A 21,505-nucleotide genomic window follows, 5' to 3' on the forward strand; every position below is an offset into this window, starting at 1 on the left:
GGGGAGGGAGTGGAATTTTGTATCTCATGTTGTCTCCTTTCTTGCTGCCTTGGAATTTTTTCAATGGATGCAAGTCTAGTACTAAATACCATCACATAAATTCTGACCTCTGTGGTGGTGTGAAATTTTTTTCAGTCCTTCTGTTAACATCCAAAAATACTTAATTTACAAAGACTATTCTTCCATTATGTTGTCATATTTAAGTCATTAAAGTATTAAAATGTGGATTTGTTTCTTCTTTTGTTCCAGAGGAATATCTGGCAATATCCCTCTGTAGGTCTAGAGACTTATCCTGGAACATTGTAAGCTTCTGTCATGTGGTTGTTTAAAGAATCTGCAAGCCCACAATAATCAGGGTTATTTTATCATTCTGTGGCATTATATAGTAGCTAGACAGGTTACTGCTTCTTGCCTCATTAAAACTTGAGGACAAAAGTATTAGACAAAGTCTTTTTTTAATATTGGTTGCAAAACTTTTTCTGAGGAATTCATATATAGCCTTTCTTATTTTCTCATTTAACTATCCTATGAAACTTAAAAGTGTGTCTTTTGTATTTTCAAATAAAGCCACAGACAAGAATATGTGTAAATACCTGACTTAATTTACCATCACCACCCCACTCCCAGATGCTACCGTTCTTGTTGCATGGGTCAGTTCATCTCTGTTATAGGAATGCCTCTCTAGTGGTTGCAAAAGTATAAGTTTAGATCCTATCAGTAATTCTCAAAACCAAATTGTCTAAACAAACAACTATGAACTATTTGTCATCAAAACTTTATTCTGGAAGTGCAGCATTTGTCATACATTGTGCACTAGAAGCTCTATTAATCACTTTCATCTCTGAAGAGAACATCAAATATGAAGAGTACAAATTACTGCTTACTGGAGTCTTCAACAGTTGTTCTGACAGCTGTGACTTGTCCTATACAACAGAGCACTTGAACTGTTCTGGGTTTTTTTTTAACATGGTATGGTATTATGCAATGCTATTGCTATACTGTTCAGCAAATTGCTGCACAAACTCCAAATAATCACCTGACATGTCTGCTTGTGGTTGTCTTTTTTTTTTTTTCCCTTTATGTGAAAAGTTAGGGAAATGAATTGCCTGGATAACAGTTCCTTCATAGGACTGAAAAAAACCATGAGAACAGGCAATAGCAAAAGCTGATGTATGGTTAAGCTGGCAGGCCTAGAGAATAACAACAGAGCATAAGGAACTAAGATTAACTGCTGAATATGACTGAAAGTTCTTCCTATTCCCTCTCATGCACTGGGTGGTGTAGGTCTGGCCTGAGATGCTCTAGGCAGAATTGCATTTGTTGTGAATCCTGTGGAGACAGTCCTACTAGTGGACACAATAGGAAAAAACCCTTGTTTTAAGAGTAAGTTTATAAGCAAATCTTGACTGTAATCAAGTGTTTAAGTGGGGTGGGAGAGAGATGTGTTTAATAGCAATGCAGTACTTGAGGGTTTTTAGATACTTGGACACCTCTGGCTAACACAACCATCTGGTATGTGTTTACAGAAGCAGGAAATTACTACTATGTAATTATACTGAGATCTGGAGCAGAAAACATGGTTGCAACTCCATTAGCAAGTACTGCCAGCTCCCTGAATGGAGATGCCCTTACTTTTACTACGACATTTACTATGTAAGTATAAAGAAACTCTTTTGGAACTAGTTTCAACTCTGATGGTGGAGCATGCATAAAAATGTTTAAAATCTTCATAGAAGGATGTCAAATTCTGCAAACAAATACAGTGAGATCTTGTGGTATGGGTATTTCTTCCTTCAAGAAACGGCTGGAATCCACTTTTCTCAAAAGAGCAATCTAGATTTATTCTATCATCCATCAGCTAATTTATCTCTTGCTTTTCCTACTTTTGTTCTCCCCTAGAACACCTGCAATGACAGATGGATTGCTCTGCCTGAGATTATGTGTTTCTTCTCTTTTGCAGCATCTAATATTTTATATAGCTCTTTGGTTTTGGTATCTGGAAAAAATAGTGCTTTTAAAACTAAAACTTCAACTCACATATGTTAGCTAAAAAGGTGGTGTGAGTTCAAACGGCTGTTTGTTAGCAAAAGTCTTCCAAAATAAATAAGCAAACTCCCGTTTTAAAGTCCAACCTAACTGGAATTTTCACTTAAAGCTGTTTACTGAAAAACCCCAATCTGTTTCTAGAAATGTGTGCCAGCAGTGGACTGAAGGGTGCAATCTGAGAAATGGTAGATGCACTCTATCTGCCCCGTGTCCTCCCTCCCCTTTTGTTCTTTGAGTTCTAGAAAATGTCTTGAAATAGTAATACGCTCAATTCTTAAAAACAGCAATGCTGCTTGCACTGAAGAGTACTATTGTAGAACTGAAAGGATCTCAAACAGCCCTGTTGGCCTGCAGGAGCAAACTAGGAGTTACTAGTAAGAGATTAGCTATTAGTCAGCACTATGGCTAAGCTTCTCTTTTGTGTAGAACCTAGCTGCTCCCTGGATAGTTTTAAGGAGCAGGAGGACGGAAGTAGTAAAGAGTAACTTTAAAAAAACAAAACCCCCTTTTTGCTTCAGTCTGTGTTTAATTTATTTTTTTCCCCCTCCTCTCTTTTAGGCATGATGTGTCAAATGACTTTGAAATAAATATAGAAGTTTACAGTTTGGTATGTATCAGTTCCTGTCCAGAGGATGTGTAAGGGAGAATGATGTGCTGTACTTTCTTAATACCTCCTTGCATTACAGGTGCAGAGAAAAGAAGTTACAAGCACTGATAAAAGGAAAAAGGCAAATAAATCTAAGGTAAATGAAACATGAAAATCAGTATGTTGTATTTCAACAGAAGGTATACTAGGAAGACTGCAGTGTTCAGGGAGAACTGACTGAGTCTTAGACAATCTGTTGCTTGCTTTTACTCTTCTTATTCTTCCTTGGAACATCTGCAACGACAGATGGGTTATGGAGTCCTGCAGCTATTAGTAGATTGGACCTGCAGCACTTGGTTGAGTCTGACATATATTGGAGTGGAAGGAGAAGTAGTCTTACCAGTTCAGCAAAATGCATTGCAAACTTCTATTTATTAGGTGTGGTGCCTCTGATAGTGATTTAGTGCACTTATTCTCCACTTTACTTAAACTACACCAGTCAATATGCCCTACCCTGCAGTTTGATTTGTCTTAATGGTTCTATTGATCAACTGCCACACTTCTCTTTGTTCCCAGTATTAAGCAAAAACACCAGATGCTTACTTTTTTTAAAGCAAACATTGTTCTAATAACTCCTTGGACATAAACGTTTCAGCTTGGGTAGTGTGCACATTTCAAGTGTTAATGCTTTACTAAGACTTTGTGACCCCAAACAAGCCAGTGGCTTTGTGGTGGTGCTGTGTTTTGGGTTGCTTTTTTCTTGTCATTCCAATATCTGGGCACACAGTCTATTAACGATTTTAGGTCTGATTTCCTCCTTGTCAGGATATCTGTCACTTAATAAAAACAAGGAGCTTGAGAGTCTTTCAAAACAGTTGGAAGCAGACTTCCACTTATCTCCTAATAAAACCAGTTTGAAGTCCAGGGTTTCTTTCTCTCCTGTGCTGTAGTTTAGAGGAATCTTTACTTAAAACTGAACGTTTTTGTGGCATTGTAGGTAAGTTGCTGATGTGGGGTTATAGGTTTGCTGATGGCATCCTCTATCTGCTTTTTGACAAGCTTCTTATACCTATCTTTCAGCTTTGAGAATAGATGAGTACATAATTCCAGTTCATGTTTAATATACAATTTCACTTAAACTTTGAGGTTTTTCATCTGAAAATACAGATAATGTACAACAGTAGCACACTGAACATCTCTGTACTGGTGTTATTACGTGTTATCTTTAATAAGCAAATGTAACTTTGAAACCCTGTATGTGAAGGAAAAAGGTCTACTAAGACTGGGTTTTTTCAAACACGTTGTCTATCCCAAGCTAATGCATACTTAAACTTTTCTGCAATAAATATTTCTTTGATATGTGACATTCCTTCCACTGAAATGCATTACATTCAGACAAAAAACAAGACTTACTCATTACAACTAGTATCCATTCAAAATTTATTTAGATAAGCCTTCGGTAGTTTCACTGTCCAATTTTCACACTAATGTGATGGACAAATTCAGTAGCAAATACATTTATCTTCTCATATTCTTTTGCAGGTTATTACTCCAAAGAGATTATTAACATCTATTACCTCTGTAAGTATGAATGTAATATTGTAACAAGATCCGGTTATGACCGCTTCCAAAGGCCATATTCTCACACTAAATAAGGCTGTGCGCATAGTAGGCTCTTTGTGTCCCTTACTAGAAACCCTACAAACTGTCCAGCTTTCTGCCAAACTCTTCAGCCATCAGCTCAAGAAATAGGTAACAGCTCTACATATGTAATGCTGGAAATACACAGTTACTACACATTTGAAGAGAAGGCTCTAGGGAGACCTTATTGCAGCCTTTCAGTACTTAAAGGGGGGCTTATATGAAAGATGGGGACAGACTTTTTAGCAGAGCCTATTGCAGTAGGACAAAGGCTAACGGTTTTAAACTAAGAGTAGATTTAGACTAGATGTAAGGAAGAAATTTTTCACAATGAGGGTTGGTGAAACACTGGTAAAGGTTGCCCAGAGAGGTGGTAGATGCCCCATCCCTGGAAACATTGAAGATCAGGTTGGATGGGGCTCTGAGCAACCTGATATAGTTGAAGATGTCCCTGCTCGCTGCAGGGGGGTTGGACTAGATGACCTTTAAATGTCCCTTCCAACCCAAACTATTCTACGATTCAGTTTGACTTTCTTTTCAAGTTGTTTTTACTTTATTTGTGTTTTTTTTTTTTAAGTACTTCAGATCTAGTTTCCTTCTAACCTATCTTAGTCCTCAGTAGAAATTGTCAGAAGTTACTTTTCCACTAAGGTTTATTTTTCTCTCTCCTCCTGCTCCCACCCCCCACAGAAAAGCACCCTTCTTACTCCAGGTGAGTAAAATCTAAATATCTTATGCCAAGATAAGTAGTCTAAAGTTGCTGTCTAAAGCAGTATATCAACAAATAATACTTGTAAGAGATGATAATTTGGGAGTAATAAACACAGAATTATGTCAGTTTGCCAGTCCAGAAACTGGCCTTGTGCTTTTATCTGAGTTACCGCTATGTTTAATGGAAGATCTCTTCGCAAAATCAAAGTTAGTATCTAGTATCAGATGCCTGTGGCTAAAATCCTTTTCCTGGAAAAGGTGAACTGAAACAAATTTCAAGATTTTAAACTAGAGTCTGATGTCAACAAATACAGAACAAACTTGAAAATATGAACAGATTCTGAAGTATAGCTTGTGCTTTGTGTATTTTGTTTTTAATATGTTTATATATTTCTGACTCTTGGGGGAGAAGAACAGCATCTCTGAGTGTTTTTCTAACTACATAAAAATGTGTTATACACTTGTCTGACTACAGTATGAGATACTTGAGCTAGCTTTAGTACAAACTGCAGCAATAAGGAGTTTATGAACTAATCATGGAATGTCTACCATGCTGCTGCAATTAGTCAAATTCCTGTGCCCGAGCTATAGTGCATGTTTCTATTGATACAAGTGCAAAGAAGAATATGGGCATACAAATTCCAGAAGACTGCAGCATGTCACTTGAAGAGGTTAAGAGTCAAACTCCTACTGTAGAGCATGTGTGCTCTGTAGTGTGCCCTAAAGTGTTCTCTGTCCCCCTGAGAATTCAAAAAATGCCTTGTCTTCTCCTTTGTGAATATTTCAAAACTTCTTTCTGAAAGAAAAGATCTACTAGGAGGAATGGTATGCACCAAGATCCTGTCTGAATGTGCTGTTGGGCTGCACTGCAAAGAGTGCCTCTCCTGGAATACTAAGTAGGGCACACATACATTAGTATAAATAAATACTTTTTTAAGTCTTGCAGCATCCTCATTGTGTGTTGTGTTATGACTTCTTTCTCCACAGCCATGGCCAGTCCAGGTGGCCTGAATGCTCTACGCACTACTAATTTCATCCTTGTTGGGTCCCACAAACTATCACTGTCTTCTGTAGGAAATGCCAAATTTGCATTGGACAAGGTAATGGAAATTATTGGTTACTAATACAAAGGTAATTGCATACTGCTAAAAAAACAAATATGAATCTGGGTTTACTGTTTCCAGGAGAAATTACCATCCTAGAAATGAAACACATAGGTTTATATATATGTTATATATAAATTTTATGTATAGTTGTTGTAACTCAATTTTAATATGACTGAAATGTAATTTTGAGTTACAATAGAAAAAGACTTATGTTATTATGCCAGATGTTCTTTCTTTCCTGTAGCTCAATGTAGGTTATGGTTATGCAAAAATAATGAAGGCATTTGGTTACTGATTTGCTTTCACTGACAAAAAATTGATGTATACAGTTAGCATCTCTGTACATGGTCTTCGTATTGTTCATTGCCTTTAGAGCCTTGCAGTTATCACTAAATAAGACATTTAGTGTGTTTCAATGATAATGAAGTATTTGAGATTTTATGCCTTTAAGTGATTTAAAAATTACCATTTGAATATAGCAGGGAGTATGAGTTTCCTTTCATATCACAATTAAATTTGTAGAAGCAAACTATTTTAATATTTTTGAAAGAGAGCTATTATAAAGTTTTATACCATTAGTTCCTTGTCTAAACAGAATATGCTTACTTGCTCTTACGAGAAGTTAACAAATACATTCTTACATCCACTGTAATCTCTAACCTTGTAATATACCTAAAACCTATTTTAATACGTGTTTATGCCAGCAGCTATCCTAAAATAACTTAAATGAATTAAAAAATTACTACAGATTATGGTAGTACTAAATTACAGCTTTATCCAAATAGCAGCGTTAAGAATACGTTTTCTTCCTGGCTAATTAAGCCTTATTGTGATGATAGTAGTATTGCAATTATAGCTTCTGATGAGAGATGAGATAACAAGAATTGGTGGTACTTGTGCACAAGAAAGAACAAAATATCGCAATAATCCCAGCTTGCTTTTTCGAAGCTTTACTTTTTGAGGCTAGAAACAGAATCCTTTACTGAAACAGTTTGCAGAACTTAGCAGTTGAATTGCACTGCTGTTAATGACTGTGTGAACTTCAGAATTACTAGCTGTGGTTTTCAGCATAAATGTTCCTCTTAACCAGAAATATGTGTAGAAATTTTATTTTGTGTATGGCTTGGTGATTGGAAACCCCTTGTTCTTGGAGTTATGGGAATCAGCTTTTACATTAAATCCAGCAATTTGGTTTTGAACTTTTTTGGTTTACTCTTTAGGACAGGACAATGGACTAGACTAGTAAATTGTAGCACAAGCACAAAGTTCAAATAGAATTCCAGGGAAACCATCACTTGATTACATTTTTCCAGGTGTAAACTTCAACAGTTATGAGTAAGAATTCCCTTTTTGTTAGATAATTTAACAAAAAATAGTTATCACCTTTGTAAAGTTTCAGTTTTGACTTGGCCTGTGGCTGTACCAAACAGCTGCTTTTTAACTTGCTCCATGCATTTCTAATATGGAACAAACTGCTGTCACAGTGGGTTTTTTTGAGTTTTATTCCTCCCTTTTATATGCACTATTAAAATTCAGTATATAAAGGACCAAAATTTACTCAGGTATAACTGTCTCAATTTTTTTTAATGTTAACTTTACACTAATCACACTGAGCATGTTTCTTTTTTTCCCTTAGATAAATTTTGAAGGGGAGCAAAAAGAACTCTTGGGCTATATGTTCCAGGACAAGGTTGCTATAATCCTTTAGTTTATAACTTAAAATAGGAAACTGCTTCCTAGTGCATGTTGCTCATGTCTGTCTGGCCTTTTTGCAGTATTTATTTTTTAATTCTGCTTGTAAGAAAATGCTTACAAAGATTTACTAATTAAACATAAGATGTTAGGAGTCTTTAAGACTTGCAAAATTCTACTCCCTGTCTTTTACAAGAACTCAAAGTTATTTAGCCACCTAGGGTTTTTCCTTTAGTAGCATGTGTCTTTTGTCTTCCTAGATCACTAGAGGAGAGTTTTTCTTACTTCAAAACAAATCAATGCGTCTCTTAAAGATTGCTAGTCAGGAAATTTGAGCCAACTTCTTGATGAACTGCACAGAACATAGAATCAGCTACTCTGCTGATGGAAAATCACTCAGGAGCTAAATCTCTTAGTTTTTATTCTATTGAGACCTTGTTCTGTCAAGACCTTTCATTACCTTTGTTTTTTAAGCAAAAAGTGATCATAAAGAACTAAAGTTTTGAAAATACTAAACACATCAAATATGACGTTCTTATTTGTACACAAATGTGAAATTGAAATATTTTGCTTTGCAGATACAGTTTTTGGCTTTAGGAATTACATAAATTGATACACTTAAAAGAATTTATTTGTCTTTAATATCTGAAAATAGTTTTATTTAGTTAACAGTTAACTTGGCTCACTCAGAAGAAAGTGTTTTATATAACTTTACATATGTTTTCTCTAAAAATTAAGCAGGTGATAATTTTAGTGTCTATCATCTCCTATTTGTAATCAAACATCACCCTAAGAAACCAATTTTTTGCAAATTCTTGAGAGTTATCTTAACTATCTTTACAGATAATCTTCTGTGACAGTAAGCCAACTTCTTATGATGTCTGAATGACCACACTAGAATGCTAGCTAGCCTAGTCATGGACTTTAGTTCTCTTCATCTAGCTGGATATTCAACAAATTGCTTGCTTTCTTCCACCTCCACCCCACTTGCCTTTGAAAGGGATATATTGTAATGAGAATATATTACATTCTAGTCAATGTGTACAGGAGGGTGTTTTGAGACCTGCTTTGGTGATTAGTAATAGTGTTGTAGGCTCTGCGTAACTGGTATGTTCAGTTTGTTATACAGCCTTTGTGCTTTATGGGAACACAGCTCTTCACTGGCAAACTTCAAAATCCAAGCAGTTTCTTTTGTCCTGACATAAATTAGAAAGGAATGCGAAAACCACAAACATGAAGTGGGGAATTGGCCAAACTTCCTTCAGGCCCTTGTTCAGAAACGGATTTCACTGTGGCTTGGGAAGTTAGAAGCCAATGTTCCCTGGTGTATCATGTAGGGTTATAGTTGTCTTTACTGGCAAAAATCCAGGACTGATGCAACTTATTTCTATTGTGTGCAAACATTTTACTATTTTTGCTTCTCAAATAGTCATGCAGACTCATACCTGGTGCTCAAAATTTTGCTGTGTTGTACTGTAGGGGCAAGTACATGAGCAAGCCATGCATGCTGTCTTAGTTGAGTAAATCTAATGTGTAAAAATGATTTCATCACCTGCTTGTGCACACATGTATCGTGTCTGGGCGGAAGCTGTGGTATGCCTACAATTCAAAAGCAATTGATTTCTAACCATAAATCTGTTTCAGTGTTCTGCAGGGTTTGCTGAGGCCTACAGATGTACACTTTTAACTACTGAGGATTATTCTTGTTCATCTTAACCAGGAGCAAAATTTAATTCCATTTGATCAACGTTGATTCCATGGCTCTAAAAGCTACTCGGGGCTTAGACGGCTGTACTCTTTGCTGGGTAGAAAACTGGCTGGATGGTCGAGCCCAAAGAGTTGTGGTGAATGGAGTTAAATCCATTTGGCGGCTGGACACAAGCGGTGTTCCCTAGGGCTCAGTTTTGGAGCCAGTCTTGTTTAATATCTTTATCGATGATCTGGATGAGGGGATTGAGTGCTCCCTCAGTAAGTTTCCAGATGATATTAAATCGGGTGGGAGTGTTGATCTGCTCGAGGTCAGGAAGGCTCTGCAGAGGGATCTGGACAGGCTGGATCACTGGGCTGAGGTCAGTTGCATGAGGTTTAATAAGGCCAAGGGCAGGGTCCTGCACTTGGGTCACAACAACCCCATGCAGCTCTACAGGCTTGGGGAGGAGTGGCTGGAGAGCTGCCCTCTGGAAAAGGACCTGGGTGTGCTGGTTGACAGCCGGCTGAACATGAGGCGGCAGTGTGCCCAGGTGGCCAAGAAGGCCAACAGCATCCTGGCCTGTATCAGAAATAGTGTGGCCAGCACGAGTAGGAAGTGATCGTGCCCATGATGAGGCTGTACCTCAAATACTGTGTTCAATTTTGGGCTCTTCACTACAAGAAGGACGTTGAGTTGCTGAAGCATGTCCAGAGAAGGGCAACAAAGCTGGCGAGGGATCTGGAGAACAAGCCTTATGAGGAGCGGCTGAGGGAACTGGAGTGGTTCAGTCTGGAGAAGAGGAGGCTGAGGGGAGACCTCATTGCTCTCTACAACTACCTGAAAGGGGGTTGTGGTGAGGTGGGTGTTGGTCTCTTCTCCCAAGTAACCAGTGATAGGACAAGAGGAAATGGCCTCAAGTTGCGCCAGAGGTTTAGATCGGATATTAGGAAAAATTTCTTCACTGAAAGAGTGGTCAAGCATTGGGACAGGCTGCCCCGGGAGGTGGTGGAGTCACCTTTACTGGAAATGTTAAAAAAACCAAACATGTAGATGTGGCACTCTGGGACATGGTTTAGTGGGCATGGTGGTGTTGTGTTGACAGTTGGACTTTGATGATCTGAAAGGTCTCTCTTCCAACCTTACTGATTCTGTGATTCTACTTCATTATTTTGTACACATGCCTCCTCCCTGGCAAATGGTTCATTCTTTGTATTTGAGCAGCACCATCAACCTTTCTGTGTTTTCTAGTAAGACAAAGCACCAATGTTTCTGATTTTTTTTTTTTTTTCTGCAATATTCATACAATAATGCTTGTTCAGATTAGCAACAAAATATGGTATGTAGAATGCCCTGCAGATCAGCATTTGCTTGTTGAATTATTGGTTTGTCTCTTGGCTTCCTGGTGGGGAAAAAAGAAGGGATGTAATTACTTGACAGTAGCAGTGGGAGCGCTCAATGTAATGCAGTGCTACATATGGAGTTATTGGGGGAAGACCAAAGGCAGTCCTTGTTGCAAAACTCTTGAATATTGAATAACCATTTAACCAACCTCTGGAACAGTAGTTAAGCTGTGTTTTTTTTTTCCAGTGGTAGAAGTTTGGGCTTGGAACCTCTTTTGTTAGAGATGATTTAACACAGGTTTTCAACACCTTGAGTGCCAGTTAGAACTGCTTTCATTACTTTTTCTGCTTCTAGGTTTTTTGTATAAATATTTAACTGAGTAGGCACTACTACATCGGTATCTGTCAAAAATGCTTATGGCATCCAAATACCAATCCTGTTTAAGCCCACTTTGATATTTTCCAAACAGCTTAATGTCAAACTGAGGCAGAAGCTTGCAGGATGTGGACTGGTGCCTTGTGTTGTTTTTAACCATGCTTGGAGTGCCTGTTTTTCTAGATAGAAGCATGTTTGTGCGTATGTCCTGAGCAAACTAATAAGCAAATAAGTCTTGAAAAGCTGCTAAATAAACTCAAAGCAAAAAATGATTATTACTGTCTTGCTTGAGACTGACCGCTTTTTTTTCTTTTGGCTGAAGATCCTAAGAACAAGACAGTGCTAACATCCTGGTGCTGGTGGCTTGCTTGAACTGGTAGAGTTGAGAGGTATCAAAATTAAATGACTAATTGTTTCACTTTTTGCAGGTTCCCTTTTTGTCTCCTTTGGAAGGTCACATATATCTCAAGTTAAAATGCCAAGTGGACTCTTCTGTGGAGGAGAAAGGGTTCTTGGTAGGTATTCATTTCAAATTATTCTGTTGGAAATTATGGGTCCTATTAAATGTAGTCACTTTAACTTCACACCTGTATTTGTAGTAATTGTGAAGACTAAAACTGGCTGGATTTTTGGTTTTTTGCTCTCTGAACCAGACCGCAAAACTTTCCTAGCTTATCTTCTAAACATGTCTAAATTAAAGCTACCTTTTAGGAGTTTGTATATCTTTTTCTTCTAAACACTGTTCATTTGTTATTCTGAACTTCAGTTAACCTCCTCTTGCTATTATCTGTGAGGTGGGAATCTAACTTCTGTGCCACAGATTTTTACAGGACATCTTGGAATTTTTTTGTAATAAAACCAAATTCTTCCTAAAAGACTTTTTTTTTTTTCCCCCCCACTGTGTTCACAGACTTCAACTTATGATGAAGTGACAGTATTTTTTGAGAAACATTTTGAGTAGTTCTGTCTCTAAAACTGGACTTAGAAAAAAGGCAGCTGATTGGGCCTCATAGATTACGTCCAGCAGGTGGCAGTAAATGTGCTAGGGAAATACTTCCGCAAACTTAACATTTGCTGTTATTTTGGTGTTTTTAGAAATCAGAATTTCTTTAAATTCTTTTCAAGTAGTTCATTCTGTATCCTTTCCCTTTACTTAACTGAAGTTGGACAAACTTCATTAGCTGAAAATATTTTGCATGCTTATGGTATTTGCTATCCCATTTTTTTGCACTAATTTAAAAAATTGCTTGAATAAGTCTACTATACAATATGTAAAACCTGAAGAATGGTGTATATGCATATTATATTTTTTTTAGATTAAGAGTTTGGAAACTCCCTGGACCATTAAAAATTACAATCTCAATTGTGAAGAGTGAAAAAATGCAACACATCAAAATTAATTGGGGGGAAAAAAAAGTTTTGTACAAGTTCAGGAGGGATCAGGGATAATAGGCAGATACTAAAGTTTCCATTCCAGTACTAAGGAAATCGGGCTTGAAACTGGCATAATCTTGCATCCAGTAAAATAATTGCCAACACAAGCATTTAAAAATAAATTTCTAATTTCTTTTAAACTGACTGGACTCCTGAGTGTGGCCTGCAGAGTAGCCAAATATTTTGTAATCCTGAATTGTAAGTCAAAGATTACTTAAATAGCCAATTATAATAAATTATGTTATACATGTTTTGTGAACCATTCATTCTGAGTCTACTCTAAGTAACTTTCCATTATCTTAAAAGAATGGGAATGCTTACCACTGTCAACATGAAAATCTGGTAATTTGAAATAGCAGTGATAGGTGCATTTTGAGTATGATAGCATAAGCCTGTTTTCTATGCTATCTGAAAAAAAAATATTAATAGAAGTCTCTCCCAGTATATATTTTTTTTTTGTTCTCTTAAATTTACTCCTGTGAAGGGTTGTACTTGCAAAACCACTCTGATAGAAAAAATAGTTGAGTACAGACCAAGCTCAAGATATAATGTTACCCCATTTATTTATTTATTTATTTATTTAAGACTATGTTCGAAGATGTTAGTGGATTTGGAGCATGGCATAGGCGCTGGTGTGTGCTTTCTGGAAATTGTATATCTTACTGGACGTACCCAGATGATGAAAAACGAAAGGTAATGCTGTTTTATAAAGCTCAAGGCTAAAGTTCTGTAGTACCCTACACAACTGGCTGTTTGTTTTTAATGACAGTAACGTTTAGGCTTAAAACAGGTAAGTATATTCAAAGCATAGATTCAAGCTCCTAAAGTTTCCTTGGGGAATGGAGGGAACTCATCTTCATAAATCAGGGCAAACTTAGAAACTGACCACTTTATCTGATAGGAAAGGGGGAAAGTAGAGGAAGATCCACATTTAATTTCCCTTTTACTCTTAAGGATTTCCATTGCGCTTGTCAAATGACTGATTATTTAGTTGCAATTGATCAGACTTGTACAGCTTAATAAGCAGACTGTATCTAGTGGCCTTAATTTTTAGACAAAATAATGACTTTAACACTTAGTACAGTAAAGAATTAGAGTGGGCAATTCTATATTGTAAAAGCATAGCTGTAATTATGGACTTTGCAGTCCAATTTGCAGTCATTGTTTTCTTCTACACATTATAGCTGAGACTGGTGCTTTTTAAATCGTTCTTACGGGAACCTAAGTTATTGTCTAGTTAATGAGACAAATGAGAGGTTCATCTGTCACTGAGGTGAACCTTCTTGTCTCCTTAACCTGTTCTTGCAGCGTATACCGAAATATTTACAGGTCCTTAAAGACTGCTTTCAAGAGGTTTTTTCTGACTTGCTTATGCAATTTACCATTAAACACTTGCTTGTTTGTTGGCAGAACACTTTCTTTCCCAAACTCTGTGGCAAACTCTAGTCCTTTTGGGTCTTGTATGCCAATCCAGATGCCTGAGTTTAGTTTCTTCCCTGTTAACAGAGGAAGACCATATGCTGATAGTTGACATTGCCAAAATATATCAATGTACTTTCTTTCCCTGCCAGGAGAGAGGGGAAAAATCTCTGCCTACTATTATAGAAGATAGGCAAAAAAAAAAAAAAAAAAAAAGAGTTAAACAAGAAGAAGTTTCCTATTTTGCTTTTATCTGAAAAAAGCAGCTTTGGTTTTGTTTTCCAGATTCTTTTCTTGAACATCTTTTAGACTTGTTTCACTATCATTCTGAGAAAGGTCAGCTATATTTTTTCGATATATTATCGACAGCAGTATTAAATCTACCCTTATTAAAATCCTCCCCATACCCCTACTATATCTGTTTTACCATGCAGGGAAAGATGTAGCTCAGAAATATCAGTATTGAGCATGGTTGCTTTAAACTGTGGATTTTTTAAAAATAAATTTCCCATGGCTGTACATATATCACAAACATGCAGCATGTTTCTTCATTTTCTTGAAATGGAGCAAGCCTTTTTTTTTTCCCCTGTAACTTAGGTTATCTGAACTATCTGTGGAATAGTGTAGTGAACATGCCCAATAAATAGCAAACTCTTCTCCAAGCCAAGAGCAGCGTGTGACGTTTCCCTGATGAGGTGGTCTGTAGGTGTGAAGAATCGGAGCCAAGGTCTGTAACTAACTTTAGGCATACTGCTGAGCCTCTGTCTATAGTCAGCAGAAAGAGGTAACTGCCTTGAAATTTGAAATCCTCTTTGAAGGAGCCTAGCTATTGACTATAGAGGGAGCTAAAGCAGCTGGACTTGGCACTTTAGGTGCCTTAGTTGCATGTTTGAAGATGAATCTATATGCTTATAGGCTTCAACAAGAATGATTGTCCCTAAAGCATTTGTTTTTAGTAGGGTTTGACAGGGTTTACTCTATCAGTTTGGGTTTTAGTATGAAGTTGTGTTGAATTTGAAAGGTAAAAAGATTTTCTTTATTTTTTTATTTAAGGAAAAAAGATAAGGGGGAGATACCTTTCTAGAGCCTAAGCCTTTGGATTTGTTAGCTGTATTGTACATGGCTGAGAAGGGCATTTTCCATTGTCTATATAATCTTGTTTCAGCTATGTCTCTTAAACGCAGAGAGTCCTTCTTTTTGGATGGAGCAATTGATTTGGGGTGTTCACTTAATATGGCAGAAAGTGTCAAAGCTTGTGTTGTTCAGAATTACTCTTGATTGCAGTATTCTTGACTGATGAACTAACTTCACTTTCCAGCATCCTTTGGGCCGGATAAACTTGGCTAACTGCACTAATCATCAGATTGAACCTGCCAACAGGGAGTTCTGTGCCCGTCCCAACACTTTTGAACTAATAACTGTCCGTCCTCAGAGGGAAGATGACAGAGAGACTCTTGTCAGCCAATGCAGAGACACGCTCTGTGTTACAAAGTGAGTGGATAAAATCATGAAGGTTGTGGGAGGGGTGTTGCCCTCAAGTGATAGTTTTAATAACATAGGAGCCTTACAACTTTGACATGCCAATGCAAAGCTCATTTAAATGCTAAGACTTTGGGATGACGCTTGAGCTGTTTTGATAACATTTAGTCCTAATTTGTCGTCTTGTCCCACTTCAGCCTTCTGAGAAGAGCTCCACTTCTTCAGAAGTGGTAATGCCAGGTAGCTTGGTAGCAGGTTCATGGAATATTTGATTTCCCCTCCCCCCACTATTCGGGCTTTCATGGATAGCTTGACATTTTTCAGAATAACTAAGTAGAGGTGGAAAAAGACATATCTAACCTATTGAGTTCTTCACTTTTCAGGAACTGGCTGTCTGCTGATACTAAAGAAGAGCGTAACCTTTGGATGCAAAAGCTTAACCAAGTTCTAGTTGACCTTCGCATGTGGCAGCCCGATGCCTGCTACAAACCTATTGGAAAGCTTTAAACTCTGGAAGGGAAATAAGAAGAAAATATGTACGCAAAAACCCTAATGAACTCAAAAAAAACCCCAAAACCTTAAATGAAAATGTGTGAAGTCCTCTGGGTCACTTATGCTTTAAATTTGAGAGAGTATGTAACATTATACAGGACTATGTTATGCAGTATTTTTATTTCGCGTTAAGAATTTTAACTTTTTTACTTCCTAGCTTTTAGTAGGAAGCAATTAGCTCTTTCTAAATGTGCTAAATATTTATGTAACTCCTTTTTTGGAAGTTGTTTTTAGCTAAGTACATTCTCTTCTTTAAACAACTAAATTATTGCAGGAAATCACACTTCAGGGCAGGAAGGCAGGCAGGCAAGCTAGTGAAAAAACAAGCTTATCTAGATAACTCAGCTCCCTGTAAGAAAGAAGAGCTCAGAGTTCTCCAAGAAGGATGGTGCTGAAGCACAAGATTTAATATTGGAGAGTTTGTCGGGGTTTTTTGTGATGATCAGGCATAGAAGTTACTATTAAATTTTATTCTACAGCATGCAATATAGGTATTTCTTGCTTGCACAGTGTCCTTGTGGTCAGAACAAAAGACATGCACAATATATTCATACTTCTTTTGCAATTTCTCATACAAACTGGTATGGATAAATGCATGGCATGTATACTATGTGGTTTACAGGTGTGGAATTATGTATGCAGTATGTTGCACTTTGGTAGAAATTAAAAGTCTTGAGTATTTTTGTTAGGACTGCTATATTTAAAAAAAACAAACAACAAAACAATAGAAAAAAATTAGTTTTAGGGCTGTATACGTCAGTATTTCCTGGGACTCACAGTTTGTACAAGCTAGAATTCTCTTCCATTTGAGAACCAGGAAAAGGTTGTAAAATTGCCCCTTTTTTTTTAAGACACTGTAAAGCTGCTATGTACCAACAAATACTCCACTGGCCGAAAGTATGGGTCTTTCTCCGTATCCCTATTTCCAGCCCCACCCCACCCCCCAACATGTTGATAAATGCAAATGAAAACAATACTTTAGACCCATCATTAAAATGGCAAAATTTCTCTGTTAAAACTTGCAGTTTTCAGAGCTTTTCACTGGGCTCAGTGAAATACTATCTTACGACTGCGCTATTGTGAATGCAATAGTGGAATATTTTAAATTGCTATTGCTGTTATGTATTCACACTTGAAACACTAAATTCTGTTAGCTTTCATCCTGCCACTTTTGAACTTGCTTTTAAATCTAGTTTGCTTTTTTCTGATGTCTTTAAATATTTCCAAACTATGTATTGAGATTTATTTTATTCATTTAAAATAAAGAATGAAACATTTTATGCTTTTTTTCACAATGTCATTTATGAATTTGAAATACGAGTTTGTAGGCTGAGGAAGAAAAGCTGGACTCCATGCAACCTTTAAGAAAGGATTCTGTGCAGTATGTGTATCCCAAAATTCCGCTTGATTTGGAAGATAATGTGATGCCTCAGGGGTAGCTGGCACCAAATTTTGTAGTGGAAGGACGGATTGTCCGTGGGCGGTTACCATGAACGGGTTGGAACGTATGTGAATGTAGAGGCTGCTAGAAGTCCGGCGGTGCGTCACGTATGAAGAGGAGAGGCGGTGCTTCTCGCTTGTGATAGAGACATGGCAGCAGTGTTGCAATACAACATGGACAGTGGAAGAGTAAATTTATTTCATCTATGGCTACACGGTAGGCTGTCCACTTCAACTTCCAAGTGGGTGTTAATAAAAAACATTAAATGGAAAATTATGAAATGAGTCCATACAAAGGTGTTAAGAATGGAACTGGATATATCTAAGGGAATGACATTATTATTTAGGCTAATTGGACTGTTATCTTGCAGCAACTAATTGTGTGTGTTCACTGACCAAGATGATAAACTATCCCCATCGAGGAAAGGCATAAGGTGTGACAGGCGCTGCGAGTTAGAAACTCTGACCTGGATGGTGAGCTCTAGGTGCAAGCTATCGGAGGCGATGCCGCACGCTACCGCAGCCAGCAGCCGTGTGCTGTGCTAGCTTAGCAGCAAGCCTGTGCTGCCGGCTTCACTGACCCATGATGCTGTGTGCCTCCTCGCCTGCATTCCCCTACTCTTCTAAGGGTCAGCTGTGGAAAATGTCTCGATAATGTTGGTGGGGGTAGTCGTCTTCCTGAATGTCGCAAGGTGGGTGTGCGGGAGCAAGGGAAACGCTTGGTGTGAGGAGTGAGGCTTAGTACAGACTTTTGGCTGCTGGCGCACTGGAGCCTGGATGAGTGCTGGAAACAAAAATACTATAAAATGGCAGTTCAGTATAACCTTGTGCCCTGGCATAACATTAAAAAGTGATTGTGCTCTGTCTACAGCCCAGAATTCTATTATATTTTTGCAAAAATTAAGATATTCCCAATAAGGCTGCAGGGTTTGAAAAGCTTCAGATATAAACACATCACTAAGTGGTGAGAGCTTTTAGCTCCACAAGTCCGTTTTTTCATGTTTGTAGCAGATCCTTTTGGAAGAGCCCAGACCGAGCGAATTCAAATGGCTTCAGGTAGCTAATTGTTCTGTACCTCCAAATTGGTTCCTACTGTCTGATTGCAATCAAAGCTCTAAGTTTTTGCAAAACACTTACAAAGAGAATAACATCATCAAAAAAACCCACAAAACAAAACCCTTCCCATTCTCAGTGCTTTAGAACTAGCCCCCCTGTAATCACCTGCTCTAACTCTCCCCCTAAAAAGACCTTGATAGACTATTCCTTCTAGATATCTATACTGCTATAAAGCTTGAATGTCATGGAACTATACTTAGCTTTCCAAGAGAAATTCTCCTTTTTCCCATTTATTTCTCTCTTCCCCATGCATTTGTCACCTTCAACAAATCTAGGAACCAGGAGATAGTTGAACTAATGGAGTAGACTAGGGTATGTAGTTCGTTACCATTTTAGAATAAGTAAGCTTTTTCAGAAGCATTTGTTTAAATGCGAGATGTTTATTTTTTAGAATGGTACCAGTAAGTGATTGATGGTTGGGGGTGCAGCTCTTCAGGTGGTTTTTGCATTCTTTGAAATAATGGAGAGGCATAGTGGATGTAGAAGCTGACTGCTGAATAGGCCCCAAATTCATCTTTATTTGCAAATAGTTACCACATTAGTTACAAATCAAATTTCCGCATGCAAGCGTGACTCCGAAGGGCAGAGCTCGTCGCGGAGGCAGGAGGACGTGGGGTTTGGCTAGAGCTCCTTCAGCCAGTGGCAGCCCATTTTGTGAAGTCCCTTGGAGCCCCCTGATCAAGCAGGGAGCAATTCTGCCCAGCAAATCCAAGAGCTTTGCTTCGGGGGTTTCAGGGTGTCTTTGAGAAGATGCTGTTCTAATTTTATATGAAAGCTTTTCTCTGTTGCTCAGAAGTTCAAGATGTTCACTAATAAGAAAGTCTATGAATGGAAAATGCTTTGCTTTTGGCAATGAAGCTTATTTTAGCTGAGGAAGTTACAGTTCTACCAGCTTGTAAAACTCCTAATTGGAGTTATTGAATCCCAACCTCAAATGAAATACAATAATTTGCAATGAGATTGCCTGAAAATTCGGCTTCTAAACACATACTGTTCCCTTCCCTCTTTTAATTGCTACATTTCTGTATTTTGGTGTAGACGAAATTATCTGATATTCTATAATTATTGTCTGTGCTGTACTTGGTCCATAGTAAAACCACGTGGATGCATTTATTTGTCCTTATATTGCTTTTAATGAAAGATAGGAAGCCTGAATAGGTAATAAAAAATAGTTAGGAGGTGTTCTACCTGGCCAGTGTGCAGGACTGTTAGGCTGTTTGGTGGAGAGAATTTGTGCAGGAAGCAGGTAGATTTCCTTTTCCTACTTTTAGTACTACATAGTCTTCCTTAGACATGCCTCTGTGGAGTTGAAAATGTTTCTTGGGAGACTGGATATTTTGGTAACATCTAAATGCCTTGAATGAATTGGGGCCTTATTAGTAAGTATCGTTCAATTAAGGAATGTATTCCCTCTCGGTTTCCTAAAGTAGGTGACTTGAATATTTCCTTAAATGTTAGCAGTTGTCCCGAAGGAATATCTATCTTAAGAAAAGATGCGGCATTGACTGTACTCTAAAAAAAGGAAGGGGATCTAGGATAGTAATAACATGTGCTTCAGTTGAAACAGCATGAGCCAAGTCATCCTCTGCCTATGCAAAATACCACGCCGATGCATCTCCTACAGCCGTGGCCGGTGTGCTGAGGCCCATAGGTGGCCAGGCCACTCCTTCCATTTGGACTGCAGGCTCACGGGTGACCCAGCTGTACACACGGAACATGTTCAGAGCAAAGAGCAGAGCAAATCTACTTGAGCTTGGCTAATTTGGATGGGTTTTAGCCATGTCATGTTAACACTTTCCACTTACCAGATTATTTTTTTCCATGTATAATTAGTGACATTTTATGCTGTCTGATCCCTTCACCACCAGCAGGGCTGTGAGTAGGGCAGAGCTGTCTATTTATTTATTCTTTTATTTTGCTATGAGTATTGGATTAGCTGGCAGAAAAAAATAAAATGCTAGTAATTCTCAAGCTTCAAGTCTGAGCAGCTAAGAGCTGCCCGGTATCTTCAGTGATCCCCTAGGTCATGCCTGTGAAAGGTACAGGGACTGGGTACGTCATATTTGTTGGGAAGCAGAAGAGTAAAGATGTATTAAAGCTTGAAAATGCTTTTTTTATCATGTTTCAAATACACGAAGGGCTGTCAAGTTACCACCTTGTTAATGGGGGGGATAGAGAACCTATGCTCAGTCAGCCTGCACTAATGCTGCCAGGCAAATCAGAATTGTAGCGCCTTGTGATTCCTGGCACATTTTAATAAGCAAACAGCAGCTAAATAATGTATTGACAGTCAGGGCAATTACATACACACAATTTACAGCAACATAATGAGTTTGGGGTCCCCCCACTTTGGGATCAGATTAACCATTGAAAAAGTACAAACGAAAAGCCCAGAAATAATGTTCTGCAGGAAAAAAAAAAAATGAGGTAAGGCTAGGAGTTTGCTATATACAGGAAAAAATCGTACAGATTTGCAAATGAGTACAATAAATGGACTAGCTGGCATCTATCCATTGATTTTTATTTTTGTAACTCCACAGAAAAAGCATAGCCTAGTTGTACAGGTGAGATACAAACTGAAGAATGCTGTTGTGTTATGTCCACTGCTACTGGCTCTGATAACTTGCCCTTCCCCATTTTTTGTGTACGTCTTTGATCATCTTGTTTCATGGAATGCACTGGGAAGCATCACCGTAGAACGTGTCAGGGCTCCTGCTGTTTAGAAGTCAGTGTCCACCTTGATCTTTGAATATAGCTTCGATCTGGTCGTTGAATGGATTCTCCTTTCCAAGCACTTGAGGCCATTCACGTAGCGCCTTCTGCCAGGTAATGCTTGTTCCAAGGGCTGCAGCAATCTGCAAACAGCACAAATACTCT

The 21,505-nt window shown here is 38.1% G+C and overlaps 2 protein-coding genes across 2 annotated transcripts in view; one reads left to right on the forward strand and one right to left on the reverse strand.

Annotated features, from left to right (window-relative positions):
• The window catches only part of ANLN (anillin, actin binding protein), a gene marked incomplete at both ends in the record, with an annotated part of 29,773 nt that extends 13,746 nt beyond the window's left edge, over positions 1–16,027 (forward strand). Inside the window, 11 exons of the mRNA XM_081996797.1 lie at positions 1,527–1,653; positions 2,605–2,653; positions 2,733–2,789; positions 4,175–4,213; positions 4,964–4,985; positions 5,972–6,084; positions 7,727–7,780; positions 11,617–11,703; positions 13,208–13,315; positions 15,360–15,532; positions 15,904–16,027. Coding sequence (XP_081852923.1) covers positions 1,527–1,653; positions 2,605–2,653; positions 2,733–2,789; positions 4,175–4,213; positions 4,964–4,985; positions 5,972–6,084; positions 7,727–7,780; positions 11,617–11,703; positions 13,208–13,315; positions 15,360–15,532; positions 15,904–16,027 — 953 coding nt within the window. The remainder of the gene's footprint in view (positions 1–1,526; positions 1,654–2,604; positions 2,654–2,732; positions 2,790–4,174; positions 4,214–4,963; positions 4,986–5,971; positions 6,085–7,726; positions 7,781–11,616; positions 11,704–13,207; positions 13,316–15,359; positions 15,533–15,903) is intronic.
• Positions 16,028–21,354: 5,327 nt separating this feature from the next.
• The window catches only part of AOAH (acyloxyacyl hydrolase), a gene marked incomplete at its 3' end in the record, with an annotated part of 84,379 nt that continues 84,228 nt past the window's right edge, over positions 21,355–21,505 (reverse strand). The window contains exon 22 of the mRNA XM_081996847.1: positions 21,355–21,483. Within this exon, the coding sequence (XP_081852973.1) occupies positions 21,355–21,483 (129 nt within the window). The remainder of the gene's footprint in view (positions 21,484–21,505) is intronic.

The sequence above is a fragment of the Phaethon aethereus genome (assembly GCF_964289735.1).
Source record: "Phaethon aethereus genome assembly, chromosome: 2".
NCBI lineage: Eukaryota > Metazoa > Chordata > Aves > Phaethontiformes > Phaethontidae > Phaethon > Phaethon aethereus.